Here is a 25,624-nt window from a genome sequence, read left to right on the forward strand (position 1 = left end):
TATAATAGTAAAGAGTTGCATATTTAAATAATGCTTTATCTAAATAAGCTGTATATAAAGATGTCACATAAGATGAAACCTAATCATGAATGAGTTACTAGTCACAGAATATGTTTTTACTGGATATAATATATGTATTTTTCTATTAGGGCATTAAATATGTATATATTAATTTTCTAGAAAAGGAGAAGGTGTATTCAAATCTGATAATATTTCTACTATATCCATCCTAAAAGATGTGCTTTCAAAAGAAGCTACAAAAAAGAAAATTAATCTCAACATATCATATGGTAAAAGAACATATCATTAATTTCTGCGGTTTGTTTTTGTTGACTCTTACCATGACAGTGCTTTATAATGACTTATCTAATTGCATTTGATTCAACTTCTAGAAATAAATGAAGTATCAGTCAAACATACTTTAAAGTTGATTCACCCCAAGCTGGAGTACCAGTTGCTTTTGGCTAAAAAAGTGCAGTTAATTGATGCATTAAAAGTAAGTATCTGTGTCATAGATTTATGATCTTGTTATTTTATTTATTTATTTATTTTTGGTTTTTCGGGCCACTCCCGTTTGATGCTCAAGGGTTACTCCTGGCTAAGTGCTCAGGAATTGCCCCTGGTTTGGGGGTACATATGGGATGCCAGGGGATTGAACCGTGGTCCTTCCTTGGCTAGCACTTGCAAGGCAGACAGACACCTTACCTCTAGCACCACCTTGCCGGCCCCTTGCTATTTTATTTTGATTAGATTTATAAAATTGTGAAGTCTTTATCTCTGTTGAAATTTGAACTCTGAGATACTTCTATTTTTATTTTTAATAGGAATTGCAAGTTCAGGAAGGAAATACAAACTTTCTGATACCAGAATATCGCTGTATTTTAGAAGAGGCAGATCATCTCCAGGAAGAATACAAAAAGCAACCTGCACATCTTGAAAGACTCTATGGTTAGTAGACTATACCACAGCCCTTGCTGGCTATTTTTTCTTAGTTTTGTTTTGTTTTGGTGCACACCAGCAGTGATCAGAAATCGCCCGTGGCAGGCGTGGGGGACCATATAGGATGCCAGGAATCGAACCCAGGTTGGCTGTGTGCAAGGCAAATGCCCTACTGCTGTGCTATCATTCTGGCCCCAGGCTATTTTTTTTTTTTTTTTTTTTTGGTTTTTGGGCCACACCCTGTGACGCTCAGGGGTTACTCCTGGCTATGCGCTCAGAAGTTGCTCCTGGCTTCTTGGGGGACCATATGGGAGCCGGGGGATCGAACCGCGGTCCGTCCTAGGCTAGCGCAGGTAAGGCAGGCACCTTACCTCCAGCGCCACCGCCCGGCCCCCCAGGCTATTTTATTTTTGATGACCCAAATATATAGTGAAGTACTGAAGATAATTATTTCTTCCCTTTTTGCTCATAGTTGTGCTATTGCAGTGACCAGGTTTCACACATATACCTGATGATTGTGGTCACAATTTTTTTGTTGTGCTGCTCTCTGAGCGTCACATATCAGGCTGTATGCTCATAAACTTGGCCTCAGTGCTTGTTGAGGACTATCCTTTAGCTGTGCTTGCACATATACTCCCCAGGGTTGCACCCTTTGAGTTGTGCTCACACATTTGTTCATGGTGCAGCTGGAAATCACTTGCAGAGTGAGGATCACTTGCTGCAGATATGTGCAATAGTACCCTGGGGATTGAAATTGAGGCCTACTTTAAAGACAGGCATTCTATGCCACCAGACTATCCTGTCTGTGTGCAAAGGATCATGTGAGCAAAGCTGGACTAACAAATATTCCAGCAGTCATTAGTCAGTAACAGAATTCACTGCAAGGAATTTTTTGTCAAGTGAATATTTCATATCTTTATGTGGTAGAATATAAGTAAAAATTCAGTAAAGTAAGTATTGTGTGTTGAATTTCTATATAGATGAAAGAATCTGATGTGATTGAATATAACCTCTAAAGCATCACAATTTAGGTTCTACCTCACATAATTTTTGGTTTGGTATTCAAAATATCAAATTGTAGCATCTGATATTTTTAGAAAAGATTTAATACTTATATCAATGTGATATTACAGTTCAACATTCATTCTGTTTTAGTGGTAAGAATTTGAGTATTTTATACTGAGAGAAATAAGAAAAAGATGGTGGAAGGGAAATTGGAACATCCTAAGAAAAACAAAATTTGTAAATAAATAGAAATATTAATAAAAAGTAAATTTAAAAGGAAAAGATTCTTTTCAGTCTGTTGTAATTTATTGTGCATATTATTTATACCCTCTTCACAATAAGATTGACATTTAATATTTATAACAACTCTGCATTGTAATGATAATTTTCTCCATTTCCACAGTTTCTTTTTTGTTGTTTTCGTTGGTTTTTTTTTTTGGTGGTGCTTGTGTATGTAAATATTTTAGGGGATTATTATGCTACTGACCCTAACTTGATTGGTGATTGTGCCCTACCCTAGGGTGTGACCTGACATTCTGCCCCCACCCTAGGGTAGTGCCTGATTCTGCTTCCACCATTGGTTGGTATCTGATCCCACCATTGGGTGGTACCTGATTCTGGGGGATAAAAACAAGGGTCTTTGGAAGGCGAGAGGCTTTTTGCTGGAACTGAGGCTGAGTCTTTGGACTTCAGTCTTGTCCACCGAATAGAGCTAATATTTCCACAAGCCTGTCTGTGAGCTGTTTACCCGCCATTTCACCTCAGAACCGTCGGCTAGACAGGGTGGCAGATGCGTGCTTCGAGCTGAAGGGGAAAGACCTCATCCTCCATCCCTCCATCAGTCAACCTCTTCAGGGGCTGACTTGCAACAGTGCTCACTGCAGACTCATTGGCCCCACTCTCAGGGGTCACTCCAGGGGCTCAGGGCAGTGCTGGAATTGAAATGGGTTGGCCACATACAAGGCAAATTCTCAACCTGCTATACTACCAATCTGGCCCCCATTTTCCACAATTTTAACCAAAACTTGAGATGAATAATATATTATTATATAGTATACCTACTGTTTCCCCTATAGGAAGTGAATTTATTCTTATAATAAATTGGAAACATGGAAGCTGTGTGGCACAGAGCTGGCCCAGGGCTGTAGTCCAGTGGTAGGTGATATGTGGCATGTTTAATCCCCAGCACTTCAGAGAAAGAGAAACAGTGTCCAAGAACAGATGGGTGGATAAAGAAAATGGTACATCTACAAAATGAATATTATGCAGCTGTTAGGAAAAATGAAGTCATGAAATTTGCTTATACATGAATGATAAGGAAAGTATTATGCTGAGTGAAATGAATCCGAGTGAGAAGGATAAAAATGGAATGACGTCACTCGTGTGGGATATGGTAATAATAGCAAAGACAATAGAGACAAGGGCCAGGAGGATTGGTCTATGGTAGGAAGCTTACCACAAAGAGGTGGGGAATGTAGTTAAGGCAGATAAGGGACCACTAGGACAATGATAATTGGAAATGATCACTCTGGACAATTGATAATGATCACTTTAAAGTAAGAACTGGGTGCTAAAAGCAGATAAAATGATATCGCTTTAGTAACAATATTGCAAATCACAGTCTCTAAAGGGAAGAATAAGGGGAGAAAGAGAAGGAGGGGGACAGGGCAGAGAAAGGAGGGTGGAGGGGAAGAAAGGAGAAAACAAGAGGGAAACTGGGACATTGGTGATGGGATGTACACTGGTGAAGGGTGTTGGACATTGTATGACTGAAAATTAAAACATAAACAACTTTGTAATTATAGTGTTTCAATTAAAAATGTATTTTTTTAAAAATCAGTAGCTTAGGGTCAGAGCGGTGGCGTGGAGCTGTAAGGCGTCTGCCTTGCAGGCACTAGTGTAGAACGGACCACTGTTCTATCCCCTGGTGTCCCATATGGTCCCCAAGCCAGGAGCGATTTCTGAGCAAATAGCCAGGAGTAATCCCTGAGCTTCACTGGGTATGGCCCAAAAAGCCCAAAAAAAAAAAAAAAAAAAAAAATTCAGTAGCTTAGGGGCTGGAGAGCACAGCGGTAGGGCGTTTGCTTTGCACACAGCTGACCCCGGAAGGACCAGGACTCGATCCTCAGCATCCCGTAGGTCCCCCGAGCCTGCCAGGAGTGATTTCTGAGCGCAGAGTGCTGCCGGGTGTGACCCAAACACCAAAAACAAACAAACAAAAAAATCAGTATCTTAAAAAACATCAGTAGCTTATAACCAGTGTTGGCAATTCATAAGTGTTATACCCAAATATTTATATTTTTATTTGCCATAAAATTCTCCAAATAAGTAGTATTTTTAAAGTATCAATTATTTTTTCAGTTTGTGTATGTTAACTAGTGGAGTAATGGGTAATTGGAAATATATTCTCAGGCATTCACTTTTATTATATAATGTCATTAATTAAAACCAATCAGTGATAGCAATTTGTTTTTGTTTTGTTTTGTTTTTAGGCATGATCACTGACCTTTTCATAGACAAATTCAAGTTCAAAGGTACTAATGTCAAAACCAAAGTACCTCTTTTATTGGAGATTTTGGACAGTTACGACCAAAATGCATTGATTGCTTTTTTTGATGCTGCATGAGTTATAGACAAGGTAAAGATCTCAAATGTGGGCTATCGAAATGTTTTATAAAGTCAAAACAGAATTACAAGGTAACTGTATATACTGTAAGTACTATTTAATACCTAAAATTATATTTGAATGTGCTTTTTTTAATTAATGCTCTTTATATAAATGGAACCGTTTAAAAATAAATGTTTTTAATTTTAAAAGTGCAAGTGGAGTGAGAGGGATTTTAGTGAATTCTTTGCAAGTGGATACTTTAAACTTTAAATTGAGAAATACTTGGAAAATAAAAATATGTTCAAAAACTTGAGAAATTGTATATCTTTGCATTTTATAAGCTACACACAGACACAGACACACACACACAGACACACACTCTCTCTCTCTCTCTCTCTCTCTCTCTCTCTCTCTCTCTCACACACACACACACACACACACACACACACACACACACAAAATTTTGTTAAATAAACCCTGATTGACTGTAGCCCAAAGGGTCTCAAACTCAATTTACCTGGGGGCTGCAGGAGGCAAAGTCGGGGTGAGGCAGGGCCGCATAAGGGATTTCGCTTACCGAATATTCGCAATAAAAATTGCATTAGTAAGAAAAAAATTGCAGAAAATCGCATTAAACATTTGCTACCCTGAACAGAACTGCTCAGGGTATGCGAATGTTTAATGCGATTTTTTTCTTACTAATGCCATTTTTTTTTGTTTGTTTGTTTGTTTTTGGGCCACACCCTGCGATGTCAGGGGTTACTCCTGGCTGTCTGCTCAGAAATAGCTCCTGGCAGGCACGGGGGACCAAATGGGACACCGGGATTCAAATCAACCGCCTTTGGTCCTGGATCGGCTGCTTGCAAGGCAAACGCCACTGTGCTATCTCTCCGGGCCCACTAATGCGATCTTAATTGCGATTATTCGGTAAGCGAATAATCGCGAATACTGCGATATTTGAAGGCCGGCTGCGGGCCACAAAATGTTGTATGGATGGCCGCAAATGGCCTGCGGGCCGCGAGTGTGAGACCCCTGCTGTAGTCAGGGTGATATCCTCTAGTAGTATCATGGATAGAAACTGCATTTTTTTTTCTTAATTTTGTACAGCTAAGAGTAGAAACAAGTGCTGATGCCTACTTTGCATCCATTGTTAACCAGTGTAGACAAAACATCCAATTTTCTCAAGGACCCTATTAGATGCCTAATGTTTTGTGACTCTTGTGTTGTTGCCTTAAGCCAGAGCTTTTCAATTATTTGTCATGCCCCCCTAGGAAGAAGAAAACATTTTTCACGTGCCCCGCGCGACTACAAATAGTATCTTTATTTAAAAAAAAAAAAAACTTTAACCTGCAAAACTAAAATATATCAAATAATTTGAGCTGATTTTTTAATCCGAGGTGATGTCTGGATGAATGGCCACCATGAGCACGTTTTGCAATGCATAGCTTTTGAAGCGGGGTTTGAAGCTGGACACAGCCACTCTCAGCTCCAGAGACACAAGCACAGGGCCTAGCTTGTTTTGACACTCTTTGAGAACCGCTGCTTTAAGCAGAGGGTGTGTGGTGCCTGTGGAACACCTGGGATCACGGTACTGTCTCTCCGAGACCTAGTTCTAGCTTCTTTTCTCAGGCTCTTATTTCTAAATGGTATCTTAATTTCAGTGGTGCTCTATGTGGGCTTCCCAACTTGGGGAAGCGGGCTGAATCCACTATCTCCTCGGCAGGGGAGGAGGAAGGTGGACTTGGACACACACTGCCGCAGGGTTTCCCTGCCCACCCCCTGAGTCTGGCGCCTTGGGCGCTACCGCTGCCTCCTCCAGTCTGCGCAGGCGCGGAGACTCGCCCGCCCTCCGCCTGCGCAGGCGCGTTCCCTTCCGCGCCTCAGCCCCTCCCCACCCCTCCCCACGCAGGCGCGTTCCCTTCCGCGCCTCGACTCGCCCGCCCCCCGCCTACGCAGGCGTGTTCTCTTCCGCGCCTCGGCTCGCCCCACCCTCCCTGCGCAGGCGCGTTTCTCGCCCCGCCCTTCCCCCCTGTAATCCGCCCGCCCAGGCGCGTTCCCTCCCACCGCGCTGTTTTTTCTGGTCTTTGCGCCGCCCTCATTCGCCAGCGAGCGCGTCGCCGGCGTGACGTCACGGGGCTCGGCGCTCCGATTGGTCCGTTTCAATAGTCGCGGGACGCTTGAATTGCTCGAACAGCCGGGCCGTGGCGGCACTCCGCCGAACCTCTTTCCCGCCTGCCCGCCCGCCCGCCCGCCGTGCTGATCCGTGCCGAGCCGTGCTGCGCTCTAGGTCCGCGCTCGCGATCACGGGGCGCGCACTCGGGCTGCGGCGGCGGCGGGGCTCTGGCGGGCGGCTGCAGGGCGGCTCTGCGGCCCGCAAGTTGGGCTCGGCGTTGCTGATGCTGGAAGACCAGGAGAATGTGGACCCGGTGGGGGCACCCGTCCCACAGCCGCGCACCCGGGCGGCGCTGGCGGTGCTCAAGGGCGCGCGCGGGCGGGCGCCGCAGCTGCAGCGGCCGAAGGCCAGACGAGTGAGCCGGAGCGCGGGGCCCGGGGCGGGCGGGCGGGCGGGAGGAGCGCGGCGTCCGCTGGGCTCCCGGGGTGGCTCCCGGGATCGTGCACACTCGAGGAGGGTGCAAACACTTTCGCTTTTTTTTTTTTGCAAATTCCGCCATTTAAACCGAATTTGCTCCTGTGCTCCACACCCTGGGGTGAAAGTGGGGGTCCGATTAACCACCTAAATGTGTCCCTTTTGGGCCTGCCACTCTTTCTTGCTTCCTTTTTTCTGAGTCCTTTAACTGTTGGGAGGATGCTTGCGATGGACTGCAGTCTTCTGCGCCCCGAGCCCCGTCTGGACTTTGATTTTCCTAGTAGGGTTTGGGGGGGGTCAAAAGAAAGGCTGAGGCGCATAAGGGGGAGGGGGAGGCAAAACTTGGTGCAGTGACTCAAAGCTAGGTCTGTCCCTTTTCAGGTTGCGCCCCTTAAGGATCTTCCTGTAAACGATGAGCAAGTCGCTGCTGCTCCCTGGAAAGCAAATGTTAAACAGCCTGCATTCACCATCCACGTGGATGAAGCTGAAGAGCCACAGAAAAAGCCTGATGAGCCCAGCAAGGAATGCGAAGATGTCTTGGCATTTAATTCCGCTATTAGCTTACCGGGACCAAGAAAACCACTGGTACCTCTTGATTATCCAATGGATGCTAGTTTTGGTAAGTTTCAGAGAAACTATCAAGACCAGGTAATCATTATTCAGTGGGTTCAATTGATGGTATTTTGCACCTTAAGAAATAACTGCCGTAGGGACAGAGAAAGCCTTTCTAATCTGGGCACAGGTTCTCCCTGGCTCCATATGGTCATCCCCTGAACATTGATTGTTCAGGTATTTAACTAACTGTGTTTTCTTAGTTGGAAGATTAGCAGTGCTGTAGAGACTAGTCATTTTGTACAGAGTGCCCTGTGAGGGCACTTAAATGTTGTGACAGCATATCTCTGCAGACTTAAAACTTGTTGTGTTTTTTGTTTGTTGTTGGGATTTTTTTGGGCCACACCGGCTGTGCTCAGGGGTTGCTCCTGGCTGTCTGCTCAGAAATAGCTCCTGGCAGGCACGGGGGACCATATGGGACACCGGGATTCGAACCAACCACCTTTGGTCCTGGATCGACTGCTTGCAAGGCAAACGCTGCTGTGCTATCTCTCCGGGCCCTAAAACTTGTTTTATTAAAAGCAGTTCATTTGGTGTTAGAATAATGTTACAGTGGGTAGGGCAACCAGGTGTGATCCTCAGCACCCCATATGGTTGGTTCCCTGAGCACTGCTGAGTAGCTCAGACACAAAACAAAGCCCCAGAAAAGGGCAGATTGATGACCTAGGAGGGGCTCTGCCCTCCACTACTAGAGTTGAACATTGACTCTTACTCTCACCATTGTTTCTTTAAAATAGAGCTCTCCAGTCAGCTCTGTACCACACTAAATCCAAGCCATTGATGATAGAAGTAGCTGGAAAGTAGTTTGATAATTTGATCATTTGTAGAGGGCAGGAGAGATCAAAAGTTAGGACTCCTGATTGGTCCCTGGCACCTTTTTCTGTCCCGAGCATGGCCCCCCAAATAAAAAATAGTGATTTTTATATTGATGTGTAAAAATTTGGGGCCAATCTTAGTGTCTGTGTTACCACTGAATTTTGTAGTGAGTACTACTGCTGAATAGAACTTTGAGGTCTATTCACACCAGGAAAACATTCAGGTGGCATCACCAAAGATGTTTAGTTCTGTCCAAGCAGCCATTGTTTCCATCCTTCAGTGTAACAGCTCATCCAAAAACTCATTTCCTGTGACTGGCCTATCAATTCTTTTTTTTGGGGTGCGGGGAGAGACGGGACACGCACTCAGCAGTGCTTTGACTGGTGATAACTCTTAGCTCTTAGAAAAGGAATGAACTTGACCATACTTTTTCTCCCAGAGTCACCACACACTATGGACATGTCGATTGTCCTGGAAGATGAAAAGCCAGTGAACGTGAATGAAGTGCCAGACTACCATGAGGACATACATACATACCTTAGGGAAATGGAGGTAAGGACTAGATCCACTGCTAACTAAAGAATGAAACTAGCAGGTTGTTTAATGTTTCTAACTGCTAATGACTAGTTTTACTGTTTCTAGCATATAGCATCTTTGTGAATGGTAGAATAATCTCATTTCAATTTTAACATTCTCAACAGGTTAAATGTAAGCCTAAAGTAGGTTACATGAAGAAACAACCAGACATCACTAATAGTATGAGAGCTATCCTCGTGGACTGGTTAGTGGAAGTAGGAGAAGAATATAAACTCCAGAATGAGACACTGCATTTAGCAGTGAACTACATCGATAGATTCCTCTCATCGATGTCAGTGTTGAGAGGAAAACTTCAGCTGGTAGGCACTGCAGCTATGCTGTTAGCTTCGTAAGTACAATTACGGTTTATTGGATTGAATGATCTGTACTTTCCTGCTTAGGGAACATGGTGGTTTTCTTTTTTGTTTTGTTTGTGTTCCTTGGGCCACACCCATTTGGTGCTCAGGGGTTACTCCTGCTAAGCGCTCAGAAATTGCCCCTGGCTTGGGGGGACCATATGGGACACCGGGGGATCGAATCGCTGTCCTTCCTTGGTTAGCGCCACCTCGCTGGCCCCCAGAAAGGTAGTTTTCAACATTGACACTTAGGCACAGTAATTTTCAGCATTAGATATTGTCTTATTGCCTAAATCTTTAGGACATTAGTTTTCCCTTATGAAAATTCTGGGGGTCCTTTAATGAATATGGATACTGGCTACATTTTCATACACTAGGCCAAGCTTACATACTTTTAAAAGATTGGTTTCGTACCAGAGGAACTAATGGCAGGTCAGGTGTTTGCCTGGCATGCAGCCAACCCAGCTTCAATACCCAGCACCCATATGTTCCTTCTAGCAGAACCAGGAGCATGTTCTAAGCACTACTGGATGTGGCTCAAAAGAATTTAATAAATAAGATTAGTGCTTTCTGCCAGTTATTTCCCATTAAATTTAAAAACATGAAACGTTTCTTGTTATTTACTTGGTGTTTGTTAGAAACAGTTGTAGCAGTTTGTTGTGGAACAGCTTGTTTTGGGGGTTCGCTTTGCATTGTGTTTCAAGGACTGTTTTAGGACTGATTGCTAAAAACTCTTTTCATTGTAGAAAGTTTGAAGAAATATACCCCCCAGAAGTAGCAGAATTTGTATACATTACAGATGATACCTATACCAAGAAACAAGTCCTGAGAATGGAGCATCTAGTTCTTAAAGTCCTTGCTTTTGATTTAGCTGCACCAACAGTAAATCAGTTTCTTACCCAATACTTTCTGCACCAGCAATCTGTAAACTGCAAAGTTGAAAGCTTAGCAATGGTAAGTTCTTTTCATTTTGTTGAAATGATCATTAGAGGCAGACCCTGATTTTATTATGCATCTTTGATCAGGGGATTCTTTCGAGACTGGTTAATTATTCTCTGGGGTAAAAGAGAGCCTACCTTTGCAAAAGAGGATTTAAGTTGACAGGGCACTAGAAATAGTGGTATGAGAATCAAGTCTTGCAAGATGTCAAACCAGAAGAATTGCTTTAGTAATCATTAAAAAAAAAAGACCAGAGAAAGTTACATGATGTTACATGAAGCTGGCTTTAAATAAATTCCCAGTACCAACTGTTTCCAGAGCACTACAGAACAGCTCTAGAGACCCCATAGCACCACTAGGATGACCTGAACAGCAGCACCTCTTTGTACCCTTGCCAGCCCATTTGGCTGAGAATTATTAGAATGGGCTCCTGAGTCATCTCAGCACTGTTTGAGAAACTCTTAAAACCACCCCCCACCCCAAATTAGTAAGGACAAATACAAGATGGAAATTAAGCAAAACATTAAGATAGTGGCTGCGAGGCCAGAGAGGTAGTACAGCTGGTAAAGCACTTGTCTTGCCAACAGTGGCCTCGTTCATTCCCCAGCAGTCCATGTGGTTCCCAGCAAAAGATGAGCTATTTCAATTTTTTCTCTGGTTGCTAAAGAGCTGATATTTGTAGGGTGGAGGACACACCCCCCAGTGGTTCTCTGGGGTTTCTCCTGGCTCTACACTCAGGAATTATTCCTGGCAGTGTTCAGGGGACCATTTAGGATGCCAGGAGTCAAACAAGGTCAGCCCCACAGAGCTGATTATAATGAATGGGGGGAAAAAACTAGATCAGATGGCAGGGAAATGAAATTCGAATGCTAGAATTCCTGTGATCATAAAACATACACTTTTCATTCCAGTTTTTGGGAGAGTTAAGTCTAATAGATGCTGAGCCTTACCTCAAGTATTTGCCATCCATTATTGCCGGAGCCGCCTTCCATTTGGCACTCTACACAGTCACAGGGCAGAGCTGGGTATGTATCATATCATTAACCCATCCTAATTTGATGCTTGCACCAGAGTGATGGCCCTAGAACAGGACTCTGAATGCCTTCTGCACCTGTGATTGGATTTTGAAATAATTTTTGGCAATTGTGGGTTCAGAACCTTCTGCCATCCCACATGTGGGATCATTACCCACAAGTTTAAGAACTGGATCCAAGACAACTATAGTTGTTAACTTGTACTGAAAAAAATGTCTATAGTATTGCTTAAAGCAGGGGTCACAAACTCAATTTACCTGGGAGCTGCAGGAGGCAAAGTCGGGATGATCCTTAGTGCAAAGTCAGTAGTAAGCCTTGAACATTGGGGGCTGTGACCCAAACAACTAAAACAAAACAAAAAAGATTCCTCTAGGGCAGGGCCACAAAATGTTGTACGGAGGGCCATTTGCGGCCTGCGGGCCAGGAGTTTGAGACCCCTGGCTTAAAGTGACAGTTTGACAGCATGTAAGGTAAAAAGGACTTTGAGTACATTTTTAAAGAATTCCCTGCTGATAGGTAACTTCTATTTGGAGTATACTAAAAAAAAACCTCACTGATTGTTTTCTTGTTCATAGCCTGATTCGTTAATTGAAAAGACTGGTTATACTCTGGAAAATCTTAAGCCTTGTCTCATGGACCTTCACCAAACCTACCTCAGAGCACCACAGCATGCACAACAATCAATAAGAGAAAAGTACAAACACTCAAAGTAAGAACTGTACCAAATAATCTTACTTTTCCAAAAATCCTGATTTCCGGTATCCTTGGCATTTCTCAGAAAGGTGGAACACGTGCTTCTGTATAAAGGAGATCTAGGTTCGATCCCTGAGCACTTCTGGCTGCTGATAAAACTATCCTCAGTAGCCCCTTACTCAGTGGGCTTAGTGGTGTAGGCAGTAATGAGATGCTATCTACCCTGCACTTGAAAAAGCGAAAGGAGGAATGGGCATACATGTCAATGATAGATGCATTTTTCCTTTCCTTTGTTATCACAATGACCAGTTCTGCTTTTCACTTGATTAGTTTTCTAGAAGTTGTATGTTTTGCGGTGCTAGGGATCCCAGATGTCAGTGCTATTGAGGTTACATCTGGTACATGAAAAATGGACTGATGCTAAAAGGGCAGGCAGGTGCTTTATCACTGAACTATGCCTGGGACCAAAAAGCAATTTTGAAATTCTGGTATGCCATTTTACCCAGTTTTCTAATATAAAATTTTCCCTTTTATTTACAGATATCATGGCGTTTCTCTCCTCAACCCACCGGAAACACTAGACGTGTGACAGAAGGCTCTTTCTTCCTAAGGTGTAAATCAAAGTAAATGATGTATAGTTTTTTTATTTGAGGTTTTAAGTTTTACAATCATTTTTAAATATTGAAGTTATAGTCAAGTACAAATTATGGTATCTATTGCTCTTAAATGGCTTTAATTTGTATATCTTTTGTACATGTCACTTAGGTGTTTGGCTAATTTTAAGAGGTTTTTGTTAACATTAATTATGACAGCTGTCAGGATGATAAAGATTAATAAATTTATTTGGAAAACAGGATAAGTCAAATTTAATTTGGGGTTAAAAATTTACCCAGAATTTTTGAAAAATCAGGACAAGTTGCTTTTTTTAAAAATAAGCTTTAGGTGGGACCGGAGCGATTGCACGGCAGTAGTGCATTTTTGCCTTGCATGCAGCCCACCCAGTATGGACCCGGGTTCAATCCCCGGCATCCCATATGTTTTTTGAGCCTGCCAGAATTGACTTTTGAGGGAAGAACCAGGAGTAGTCCCTGAGTGCCACCAGGTATGGCCCCAAAACGCTATTGCTATTTGAAAAATGTAAAATAATATTAGCTTTAGGAAAATAGATCCTCACTCATTTTCAGTGAAGACATTTTCCTAAGCAACTGGATCAGTTTTGCTGACTTGGGTATAATCTATCTGAAATAAACCTTGTACCATTTATGTCATAAAGGTCTATAAGAAGCTTTCGTCCTTTTTGCACACGCTATGGAAATGCCTTTTTACTTTTTATGCCTTCTTAAATTATGTTTTCCAAATTTAGGTTTATTTTCAAGCATACTGTAAAGTATAAAGGAATAACCAGGTTTTAAGCACTGACTACATTTTTAGTGGTTTTAGAAACTTTTAATAGTTACACAAATAGACAATTATGAGTTTTAATTAGAAATTTTCTTCTTTTTTCGTTTTTTCACTGGCTTTTTATTGGTTGCTCTTTCTTCTTTTGAACTGATAGTCTGTGCTCTGTGAATAGAAATGCAGGTATTACTCATGACAGAAAGGGCTGATTACCACCCAGTTTTGCATGTTTGATTTTTGGATCTTCAAAATAGGAAGGAAACTTTAATTACGTTGCCATTTATTAAGACTAAAATATATTGTTGAAGCAGTACCCATTCTTTCAGAATCAGGCCCTAATGTTTTCTAAACCTCAGGAAGGAGACTTATTTGTGTGTACTGGAAATAAAAACATTTGTTACCTTATTTTCTTTGGAATCTTGTCTGGTTCTAAAATGACCATCTCTTCTTCTTCACTGTCTGAAAGTACTATTGGATCATCTTTAAAAAAAAAAGTGGGGGGGGGCAAGAAAATATATTCTAATACCATGAATTTACCCAAATTTGGAGATTTCTATAACAGCCCAAACTGCTCTTTGAGTTGAGGCTTACATTGCTTCTTTGCCACCTCTTATACAGCTCTGAGCCCTGTTATTTTCCGTGACCAAATTCACATCCTAACAGAAAAGTTGAAAGGAAGAGTATATATAGTCTCTTAACAGATTTTTTTTCCTTTTGAGGGAGGAGGGCTACACCCGGCAGTGCTCAGGGCTCACTCCAGTCAGTGATCATATGAGGTATTGGATCATCCAAGTGGCTTTAGGCAAGTGCTTTACCCACTACTATAACCTTAGACCCATGGCTAAATTGACCAAAATGAAAACTTAAAATTCCTCACACTTCAATTACTTATTGAGGGGCTGGAGCAATAGCACAGTAATAGGGTGTTTGATTTGCATGCAGGCAACCTGGGACAGACCTGGGTTCAATCCCTGGCATCCCATATGGTCCCCTGAGACTGCTGGGAGCGATTTCTGGGCACAGAGCCAGGAGTAACTCCTGAGCAGTGCAGGGTGTGGCCCAAAAACTAAAAATAAAAGTTACTATATTCAACCATAGATAGACCATTTCTTTTTTTTTTGGGGGGGGGCCACACCCGGTGACGCTCAGAGGTTACTCCTGGCTATGCGCTCAGAAGTCGCTCCTGGCTTGGGGGACCCATATGGGACGCCGGGGGATCGAACCGCGGTCCGTCCTAGGCTAGCACAGGCAAGGCAGGCACCTTACTTCTAGCGCCACCGCCCGGCCCCAGATAGACCATTTCTAACTGTAGAATGGCTTCTTTGGAATGCACCTATATATAAATACATTATGATGTGAGTTTTTTTTTTTAAGTTTGACTCTAGGAACTTAGAAAAAAGATCATGTAGAAATGAGATCTTTTAAAGATAACTCTGTCCTGGAGATTGTACAGGGTTATTAGTGTTGGCCTTGCATGCTATTGATCTCTGTTCAATCCTGATACCACTGGATATATGCCCAAGCATACATACGAAAAACTCTGCCCTTGAAAACAACCCCAGGTACATACAAATGAAAAAGTGCCCCCCCCAGAGCTTGAGAGAATAGCAATTAATGCTCTTGCCTACAACAGTGGATCCAGTTTAAATCCTCAGCACAATATATGGTCCCCTGAGCACTGTTATATGTGGCCCCAAAAAGAGCCATTTAGTTTAATATATCACAGTGCCATATTCCATTGAGGTAATACCTTTAGTGAAGAACTGGATATGCTGGGCTTGTGCAATAGTACAATGGATAGGGCATTTGCCTTGCACATGGCAGGCCTGGGTTGAATCCTTGGCATCCCATATGGTCCCTCGAGCCTACCAGGAGTGATTTGAGCATAGAACCAGGAGTAACCCATATAGAAATATCACAAGGATTGGAAAATAGACATTAGGTAACAGATCATAAAGCACCACCTACTTTGACTTCCGATATTAGAGACTTCCACTACAGTGTCTGTGTTAATACTATCAAGAATGATAGCTTCCTCACTGCAACCTTCATCTTCATCTTCTTTCTCAGAATCTTCAAGTTCACCCCAAGTATTTTCTGTGCCCTCTCCAATCTGGGCAGTTCCAGGAGTCCATAGTACAGGTTTAGAAATACTTAGAAGTTAAGAAAACTGAAGATGCTTTCTGATGCAGTGTTGGAAAACAAAACATTTCCTAAGGACATTGCGATTGTGCCTCAGATTATTTGAGGGAAGGGGGTAAAGGGCGGCTAGAGTGATAGATACTTGAGCTAATCCTGAATCTGTGTACTGGATCTCTGCAATGCCTGAGGAAGTATATGTGATGCCAGGGACCAAATGGATTTGGTTAGCAAGGTGTAAGGCCTTTAGTTCCTATACCACAAATTCTTAGGGGAATAGAAAGGAGAAAGATTTTTATGTAAGCATAAAAATTTTATGTAAACATGGGCTGGAGAGATAGCACAGCAGTAGGGTGTTTGTCTTGCATGTGGCTAATCCTCAGGAGGGACCCAGTTCAATTCCCAACACCCAGATGGTCCCCCCAGATAAAGTTTAAAAAATAAATAAAACAAAAAATATTTATGTGAGCAATGATAATCAGCAAGACACCAGCTCTCAACATTTTTGTTGAGAATCTGGTGAATGGGTGAGTAACTTCAAGACTGTAATAAGTGGGCCAGAGTGATAGCGCATCGATAAGAGCATTGGCCTTGCATGCGGCTATCCAGGAGGGACCTCAGGAACGATTTGAGTGCATAGCCAGGATTAACCCCTAAGCGTCACCGGATGTGGCCTGACTCCCTCCCACCCCACCGCGCCCTAAAAATGACTAATAAGTGCATGACCAAAACACTGAGATTAAAGAACAATTTCCAAAGGAAGGTGAAATGCTATGCATGTTCTTGTTCTTCCCATAGCAAATTTTCTTGTTTTTAGTAAATATTATACTTAATGACTTACCGTTTCTCATAACTATATCTTAGACAACTAAAAAAGCTGTATTCCAAAGAGTCACTCTAAATAGGGAAAACCTTCACATAAAACAATAGATACACCTCTGAAGGAGGTTCGGCTTCAGCAATGATTTCTTCTGCCTTCTCTTCCACGGCAGAGGTATCAACAGGGGCCTTTTCCATTTTAAATGTTGTGATCCTCTGATTTGCCATTGATTCTGCAAAGCCACACTTTCCACCTTCTTTCCTGTGAATTTCAGGGGATGGGGGAAAATGACAGGAAGGGGTAAAGTTAACTATTTGGCATTTCAGGTGGATGAGAAATATTGATAACTGAATCTAAAATGAAAAGAATATTAAATTAGATTCAAAATTTGTTATAACTAACAAAGGATTCAAAGTATGTACAGGGCCAGGGAACAGAATTAAGAACTGGAGTGCATGCCTTATACACAGTAGGCGTAAGTTTGAGCCTTGGTGCCATGTGCTTCACTCACATACCCAGGGTTTTGGATAAACCTGCAAAAAACTATTGACCATACCTGTCACTTATTAGGCTATGCTCTAGGCATGTGCATTCTTTAAGCAAAAGTGGCCATTGACCACAATTTGTTGACTATTAATTTAAATATACTTCTTAAGAAATGCTAATTGTGGGCCTAAGAGATAGTAAAGAGTGAAGAAGGCCTTGCACATGGCAGGCCTGGGGTTCAATTCCAGAGCACCACATTTGGTCCCCTAATCACTGCTAAAAATAAATCCTGAGCACAGGATTTTTTGTGGGTTTAGGGGCTAGAATAGAGTGGATAACACATTTGCCTTTCAAGTGCTAGGGTTCAAATCCCTAGTATCCCATACAGTCCCCTAACCACTACGAAAGGAAGAATAACCCCTAAGCACCACTAGGTATGGTCCCCAAACAAAAATAATGAATTTTTAATAAAGTATAACTGCTGAATCAATTTTCAAAAACATGAAGACATATATTCAACTAAAACATAGAAAAGATCAAGTGCAAGAATTTATATCATCCTGGGGCCGGAGAAATAGCACAGCAGTGTTTGCCTTGCAAGCAACCGATCCAGGACCTAAGGTGGTTGGTTCGAATTCCGGCATCCCATATGGTCCCCTGTGCCTGCCAGGAGTAACCCCTGAGTGCTGCCGGGTGTGGCCCAAAAACAAAAGAATTTATACTATCCTTCTTCTGCAAGAAGGGACCTTAACTAAAAAATCTATTAGACCAGGGGTCTCAAACTCAATTTACCTGGGGGCCGCAGGAGGCAAAGTTGGGGTGATCCTTGAGTGCAAAGTCAGTAGTAAGCCTTGAACATTGGGGGGTATGACCTAAACAACTAAAACAAAACAAAAAAAGATTCCTCTAGAACAGGGCCACAAAATGTACGGACGGCTGCAAATGGCCCGCGGGCCATGAGTTTGAGACCCCTGTATTAGACCATTTAATTCTGAAGAAAATTAAACTTACCTAACTTTCTGATCATTCTCCAAAGCTTTTTGTATTAACTCTGTTATTTCTGCTACTTTCACACCAGCTATTTTGCTGCATCTCATAACCTAGTTATAAAAGTAAATTGTTATTAAAAATAAAATAGTTATGTGGAAAAAAAACATGTTTTTTGCCTCTAATTTAGCCTAATTTTTATTTTCAAATAAAAATAAGACACTTTAAAAGCAGATGAAGACGAGACATCAGAAATTTAACACTTCTGAAGGAAGATGCTGAGGATGTAGCTCAGTGGTTGAGCACATGTCTGGCTATCTGGCAGGGACAATTTAGGCACGATGGTGAAACCACACAAACCACTGAAATTCACTTTCCTTTTGTGAATGACCCATAGTTCTAGTGTAAGATATGGCTGTAGTTTCCCCAGAAGCTTTCAAGGCAAAAATCATTACTAACTTGGTCTTTCAGCAACATTATTCCTCCACTGGACTGGATGGTACAAATATCTCGGTGCTTATTCATAGCAATCACCAACAAGCCATCCATTACCCGCTCTTCTCGTTCATTGGGATCCACCAGTAAGTATGTTCTGAAATGAATGTCAAATGGAGCTGAACAAATCTGAGGCAGAATATTTTTTAAACTTTAAAATAGATTTTTTTTTTTTTTTTGGTTTTTGGGCCACACCCGGTGACACTCAGGGGTTACTCCTGGCTATGCGCTCAGAAGTTGCTCCTGGCTTGGGGGACCATATGGGACGCCGGGGGATCGAACCTCGGTCCGTCCTAGGCTAGCGCAGGCAAGGCAGGCACCTTACCTCCAGCGCCACCGCCCGGCCCCTAAAATAGATTTTTTAAACAATAGAATTAATAAAGTTAGGGGCCGGAGAGGAGGTGCTAGAAGTAAGGTGTCTGCCTTGCAAGTGCTAGCCAAGGAAGGACCGCGGTTCGATCCTGCGGCATCCCATTTGGTCCCCCCAAGCCAGAGGCAATTTCTGAGCGCTTAGCCAGGAGTGACCCCTGAGCATCAAACGGGTGTGGCCCTCCCCCCCCCAAAAAAAAAGCAATAAAGTTAATATGGATGGGTTACTTTACTGGGAAAGAAGCAACAATTTTTAATTTTTACAGTGCTAGGTGGTGAAACCCAGGTCCTCAAATATGTACTAAACCATATCCTTGCCCCAATAACTAAGACTGAAAATGAATGCTAATGTGCTTCAACTATAGTAAAATCACATTACTTTAGTACTTTTTTTTCCCCACCCGACATTAGTACTTGTTTTAAAATATATAAACTGAAAGCTCTTACTTTGATTAGTAATGCAATAAGAAAAACTGATTAACAAAGGCCAGAGAAGTAGCTCAACAGGCTGAGCCACATCCTTTGCATGCAAGAGGCCTGAGCTCAATCCCTGACACTGCCTATTCCCCTCTACTCTTCTGTGCTCGGGATACTGAGGATTGAACCTACCTTGGCTTAGTGTAAGGCAAATGCTATAGTGCTGGTCCCATCTGCATTTATAATTAGGATAAGACTCACCCTTGCTGAAAGAAGGCAAAACTGACACAAATGGGCATATGATGGATGCTCAATGGAACAGGATCACGCTCTTCAGGCGTATACTGTATTATATAAAACAGAAACATAGCAAAACAAAAAATAGGTTCAGTTACTGTAGTCACAATATAAAAAAATTGTCTTGCACACTTATTTTATTTGATTTAGTTTTGGGGTCACATCTAGTAGCACTCAGGCATTACTCCTGACTCTGGGCTCACTGAATCACTCCTGGCAGGCTCTAGGGACTATACGGAATGTCAAAGATTGAACCCAGGTCAGCCACGTGCCAGGTAAATGCCCTCCCTATTGTGCTATAATATTCCAGCCACAGCAGATTTTAAAGTGGAGTTCAGGGCCGGAGAGATAGGGTGTTTGCCTTGCAAGTGGCCAACCAGGACCTATGTTGGTTTGAATCCCGGCATCCCATATGGTCCCCTGTGCCTGCCAGGAGCAATTTCTGAGCACAGAGCCAGGAGTAATGTGAGCGCTGCTTGGTGTGGCTCAAAAATAAAAAAATAGGTAAAAAAAAATTGGAGTTCCTTTAATGCTCAGTGATAACTTTCCTTTTTACACAAATTTATCTGCCCTTCTAACTCAAATCCTTTAAAATTATATTTTTCCAAAAGCTATTCATGGCATAGTATGTAAAGGCCTCCCAAAAGTCTTCGAAAGGGAAAGGAAGAGATCAGGAGGCAGTACAGCAGGCACGCATTTGCCTTGCACATTATCAACCCAGTATTGATCCCTATCACCCTATCACCAAGCCTGCAAGGAATAACCCAAGCCAGGAGTAAACCTTGAGTACCACTAGGTGTGGCTTAAAAAAAATAAAACCCAAAACAAAACCCCAAACAAAGATAAAAAGAAGAGGGAAATTTCAAGGTCATTCTGATCATGTGTGATCATCAAAGTTTAGATTATCCATAACAGTCATCTACCTCTTCCTAAGAACTGGTTGGTTACTGCCCAAGAGAATATTCACTCACAGAAAGGAGCTAGTTCACATAATGGCTTACCAGAGTTACTTCATCTCCTTGAACTGAGACATCAGGCCTTCGGAAGTGACATAAGGCCACGATTGCAGCAATGCTGGCAGCATCAATAATATTTCCATCATGATTTAATAAATGTAGGTCCACACGTATTTGCCAAACCTGAAAGTTAAATTAACTCAATCACTACTAGAAGAAAAATTAACGTTGAAAAATTTTTTCTCGGGGCTGGAGAGATAGCATAGCAGTAAGTTGTTTGCCTTGCATGCAGAAGGACGATGGTTTGAATCCCGGCGTCCCATATAGTCCCCCGAGCCTGCTGGGGGCAATTTCTGAACATAGAGCCAGGAGTAGCCCCTGAGTGCTGCTGAGTGTGACCCAAAAACAAAAAAAAATTTCTCAAGTATTAGTGTATGTGGTTATTAGTAGTATAGCAATACAAATATATCTAGAAAAAAATTGAGTATCACCCAATATCATAAATATTGTCAAGTATAGCCTAAAAGTTTGAGATTGAGAAGGGACAGGGGGATTTGGGGGTAGGACCACATGAAGCGGTGCTCAGGTTTACTCTTGCGGTGCTAAGACATCATATGGGATACCAAGGATCAATCCTGGTTCAACCACATGAAATACTACTGCTTAAGCTGCTGTCCTGTTGCTCCAAAAGTTTTAAACTTGGAGACACAATAGGCTTGCAGTTAGGGTATGCAAACAGGAAGTACTACATTCAATCAAGTATGGGACTATGGTAAGGCCCAGGGGCTGTTCTAGAATTGAATATATCCTAATCGGGAATTCAGTCCTGTGGCCAGGAACGTAGCTCGGTGGTAGATCACAAGCCTTTTCCTCAGTGAATCTCCAAGGTTCATTCCCTAACACCACTAATTCAAGTATTTTTGTTTGTTTATTTGTTGGGCCACACCCAGTGACACTCATGGGTTACTCCTAGCTATATGCTCAGAAATTGCTCCTGGCAAGGCCTGAGCAGTGGTGCGGATCGGTAAGGCCTTTGCCTTGCCGGTGCTAGCCTAGGACTGACCGCAGTTCATTACCCCCCCTAACCCTGGCATCCCATATGGTTCCAAGCCAGGAATGATTTCTGAGCGCACAGCCAAGAGTAACCCGAGCATCACTGGATGTGGCCCAAAACGAACAAACCAACAAAGAAGAAATTGCTCCTGGTTTAGGGCACCATATGGGAAGCCAGGGGATCCAACCATGGTCCATCCTAGGTTAGCGCTTGCAAAGTAGATGCCCTACCACTTGCGCCACCACTCTGGCCCCTGGATTTCCTTTCTATGAAATATCATGCCTACCAACTCATTGTGTGGACCTTTTTTGTTTTTGTTTTTGTTTTTGTTTTTGGGTCACACCCACCAGCGCTCAGGTTAATTCTGGTTCTATGCTCAGAAATCGCTCCTGGCAGGCTCAGGGTACCATATGGGATGCCGGGATTCAAACCAGCATCCTTATGCATGAAGGCAAACACCCTACCTCCATGCTATCTCTCCGGCCCCACTATGTGGACCTTTATAAATCAACGAAACCAAATAAAGGGTCTGTTCTTCGCTTTTCATCCATAGAAAGGAAATCCAGGGGCTGGAGGGGTGGCGCAAGCAGTAGGGCTTCTGCCTTGCACGTGCTAACCTAGGATGGACCACAGTTTGATCCCCTGGTGTACCATATGGTCCCCCAAGCCCGGAGCAATTTCTGAGCACATAGTCAGAAATAAGCCCTGAACATCACCAGGTGTGGCTCAAAAAACAAAAAAAAAAAAAAAAAAGAGGAAATCCATCTGCTCTATCAGGTTACTTAACATTAAAGTTCTCTGAAGACTTTTGATTTTATTTTGGGGGGGGGGGGGTTTACAGCTGGTGATTTTCAGTGGTTACTCCTGACTATGTGCTCAAAGTCGCCCCTGGTTTGAGGGACCATATGGGATGCCAGGGATTGAACTGAGGTTCGTTCTAGGTCAGCTGCATGCAAGGTAAATGCCCTACCGCTGTGCTATCACTCTGGCCCCCTCCCTAAACACTTAACACAAATCCATGCCTTTTTAGAGATGACACACAAAGTTCTATGTCAGGTTCATCAATATTTGGAATGAAGTGGAAAGACCACAGTAAAATAATTAACAGAAGCTTAAAGATGCAAAGAATAGATATAATAATCTTCAAACTAGGATGAATAATTTTGAGCTTATTACCTACCTTTTCACCAGCAACAACACAGAGAGATTCAGTGTCTATACACTTTGAATTTCTTAGACATCTTTCCAAGAGTCGATTCAACTTCACCAAAAGATCTGACTGCCTATGAAAATAGGAATGGGGTACTGTCATGACACAGAAGAACATCAGGAGCCAAAACAATAATTTACTGTTGTTAGGACTTCCTCTACCTAAAGCAGTTTAAGAAAAATATATAAATACCTGCCAGGCTCAAAAGCTGGGGCAGCCATCTGAGAAAGCTCAAGATTAAAAAAAAGAATACCTTCTGTTGCCCTATTGAGCTTTGGAGAAACAAGTTCACAGGAAACCTGTCCAAGAACTCTGCAAAAATAAAGTAGAAATCTGTTATCTATATTTGAAAATTAAAAAGTCAGCAAATGATTTAAGTTTCGATCTGAAATTACGTATGTATGTTTTAACAGAATATGTACTAACTACACAGATATATTTTTGGTATAATCCAAAGATGTGATAAAACTTACTGAAGTACTACTATAGATTAAAACACACTGTGGTTTTTCCATCTCCTTTCAAAGTAAAAAAAAAAAAAAAGTCATTTGATACAAGGGCCACACCAGCTGCGTGCTTGGCAACACGCTATGTCCACAGGCGACACTTGAGCTCAGCACCTCTCTCTCAGACCCCTTCAGATTCAGAGGCTTCAATGGCCCAGCTCATCAGATCAAACCAAATGACTACCAGCAACCTACATTTTATTTCACTGAAATTGAACAGGAAAGTAGAAGTCCGTACCGGTTTGTTCAAGATCACCTCATTCTTCATCATAACGGAAAACAAGTGCAGAAAAAAAAGAGATCCAGTGTGATTCCTGCTGTTCGTATATATATGAATCACAGTCATAAAAGTTACATTATAGGGGTCAGATCGATAGTGCACAGGGTCAGGTGCTTGTGATGCACGCTGCCCACCCAATTCCAGCGCTTACACTGCACAAGGTTCCAGGGCCCTCTAGGAGTAACCCTTTGAACAAAGCCAGGAACAAGCCCTGAGCACAGCTGGATGTGGCCTAAAAATAAAAAATAAAAACAAATGTGATGATGCTCATGCAAGAAAAAGTACTTGGAAGAGCAATTATATATTTAAAAAAAAATACCACACTAACACGTTAAAGCCAGTGGGTCAAACTTGAATGTGGTTCAACACAAACTGCAGTGCCCAGAGTCAACTTAAAGAAAACACATAAGCAGATATACACTGTTCATACGTCTTGAAAAAGCTGTTTAAAAGGTCTAGGCACGTGCGTCTTATCCGAGCCTGTCGTCACCTTGTTTTCCCCAGCTCCACGATGCAGCACCCATAGTCCGTTCCGAAGGAGACTCGGAGGTTCCGGTAGTCGTAGGTCTGCCGGCCGTCCAGCCGCTGAAAGACAACACTGACACTTACACAGCCCCCCAACCCCGCGCAGACCCGGCTTCTCGCCACCCACGCCCGGAGATCGCATGGAGACGTGCGCCCGGGGCCCTAGCGCCGCTCCGGGCCTGACCTTCTTCTCCTCGATGGCGCGGAGCAGGAAGCGGCGCTCGCAGTTGGACAGCGGCGTCTCCTTCATACTGCCGGACACCTGGGCGCCAGGGCTCCAGTGCCGATCTTGCCGCCCGCTCTTCCGGCTCCCGCGGCGCCGGAGATTTGCGTCATCACAGCGCAGCCAATCAATTCAAGGGAGCGAGCGGGCTCGACTCCGCCCGGCCCACGCTCTGATGTCATCACCACGCGCGGAAAATGCCCTGCGCCGGCCGTCTCCGTAGCGCAGAGAGCGGGGCAGGAATGAGCCCCCCGTGACGTCAGCGACAGGACGGCGCCACTCACGCGCACACGCCCACTCAGCCGGTCCTCGAGAACTGCGCTGCGCGCAAGTGGCCAGCGCCTGGGAGGAAATGCCGCCGAGGCCCAGTGTGGGGCGGAACAGCCAGCCGGGCCTACCGGGCTGCGCACGTCCTGCTTCCCAGCTCTTGACCTTACGGTTCCAGCCGTGGGACCGGAGCGATAGCACGTCGGGTTAGGCGTTTGCCTTGCACGCGGCCCACCCGGGTTCGATCCCTGACATCCCATGTGGTTTTTTTTTTTTTGGGGGGGGGGGAGGTGTCACACCCGGCAGTGCTCAGGGGTTACTCCTGGCTGTCTGCTCAGAAATAGCTCCTGGCAGGCACGGGGGACCATATGGGACACCGGGATTCAAACCAACCACCTTTGGTCCTGGATCGGCTGCTTGCAAGGCAAACGCCGCTTTGCTATCTCTCCGGGCCCCCATGTGGTCTCTTGAGGCTACTCTGTTGTTGCCCAAAAACCAAAAGATAGAGGCCGGAGAGATAGCATGGAGGTAGGGCGTTTGCCTTGCGTGCAGAAGGACAGTGCCCCCCCCCCCCCCCCCAGCCTGCCAGAGCGATTTCTGAGCATAGAGCCCGGAGTAACTCCTGAGCGCTGCCAGGTGTGAAATACCCCCGCCCCCCATTATCTTGTGACCAGACTAGGGAGAACCATCTTAGATAATGAGTGGGGAAACTGGGACATTAAAAGAGGGAATGTTACACACCACTGATGGGATTGGTGTTAGAACACTGAAAACCTGTATTATGAGCAGATTTGTAAATCATGGTGCTTAGTTTTTTTAAAACGCTATTTGAAAAACAAAATTGAAAACTATAAATATCATACAAAACTAAAAAAATAACACGTGTAGGCAACAATATTAATGAATCTCACAAAGATAATTGTGAGCAAAAGAGGACAGCTACAAAGAAAAACACATCGTATACAATACAATTTGTATACAATATAAAAGCAGATGAAATAGATTGGACAAGGAAGGATCTCTTTCCTTC

General features: G+C 43.3%; 3 protein-coding genes across 3 annotated transcripts in view; 2 read left to right on the top strand and 1 right to left on the bottom strand.

Moving 5' to 3' along the window:
- BBS7 (Bardet-Biedl syndrome 7) overlaps window positions 1-4,865 on the top strand; it is a 41,772-nt gene extending 36,907 nt beyond the window's left edge. The window contains exons 16-19 of the mRNA XM_049770045.1: window positions 181-290; window positions 393-496; window positions 825-948; window positions 4,437-4,865. Of these exons, the coding sequence (XP_049626002.1) occupies window positions 181-290; window positions 393-496; window positions 825-948; window positions 4,437-4,570 (472 nt within the window). The 3' untranslated portion in view covers window positions 4,571-4,865. The remainder of the gene's footprint in view (window positions 1-180; window positions 291-392; window positions 497-824; window positions 949-4,436) is intronic.
- On the top strand, window positions 4,611-12,754 carry CCNA2 (cyclin A2). The gene is made up of 10 exons (XM_049770886.1): window positions 4,611-4,641; window positions 6,314-6,674; window positions 6,747-7,080; window positions 7,521-7,758; window positions 9,007-9,119; window positions 9,269-9,492; window positions 10,246-10,453; window positions 11,350-11,463; window positions 12,048-12,181; window positions 12,706-12,754. Exons 1-10 carry the CDS (start codon window positions 4,611-4,613, stop codon window positions 12,752-12,754), a joined length of 1,806 nt encoding a protein of 601 aa, XP_049626843.1.
- Window positions 12,755-13,589: 835 nt separating this feature from the next.
- EXOSC9 (exosome component 9) lies at window positions 13,590-24,405 on the bottom strand. The gene is made up of 12 exons (XM_049770087.1): window positions 24,289-24,405; window positions 24,070-24,164; window positions 22,986-23,105; window positions 22,764-22,866; window positions 20,575-20,712; window positions 19,538-19,620; window positions 18,455-18,587; window positions 18,020-18,108; window positions 16,637-16,783; window positions 15,532-15,716; window positions 13,965-14,043; window positions 13,590-13,728 (listed from the first exon to the last, which is right to left on the bottom strand). The coding sequence occupies exons 1-12, from the start codon at window positions 24,352-24,354 to the stop codon at window positions 13,644-13,646; spliced, it is 1,323 nt and encodes a 440-aa protein (XP_049626044.1). The 5' UTR covers window positions 24,355-24,405; the 3' UTR covers window positions 13,590-13,643.
- Window positions 24,406-25,624: the final 1,219 nt, after the last annotated feature.

The sequence above is a fragment of the Suncus etruscus genome, chromosome 3 (genome assembly GCF_024139225.1).
Source record: "Suncus etruscus isolate mSunEtr1 chromosome 3, mSunEtr1.pri.cur, whole genome shotgun sequence".
NCBI classification, from domain to species: Eukaryota; Metazoa; Chordata; class Mammalia; order Eulipotyphla; family Soricidae; genus Suncus; species Suncus etruscus.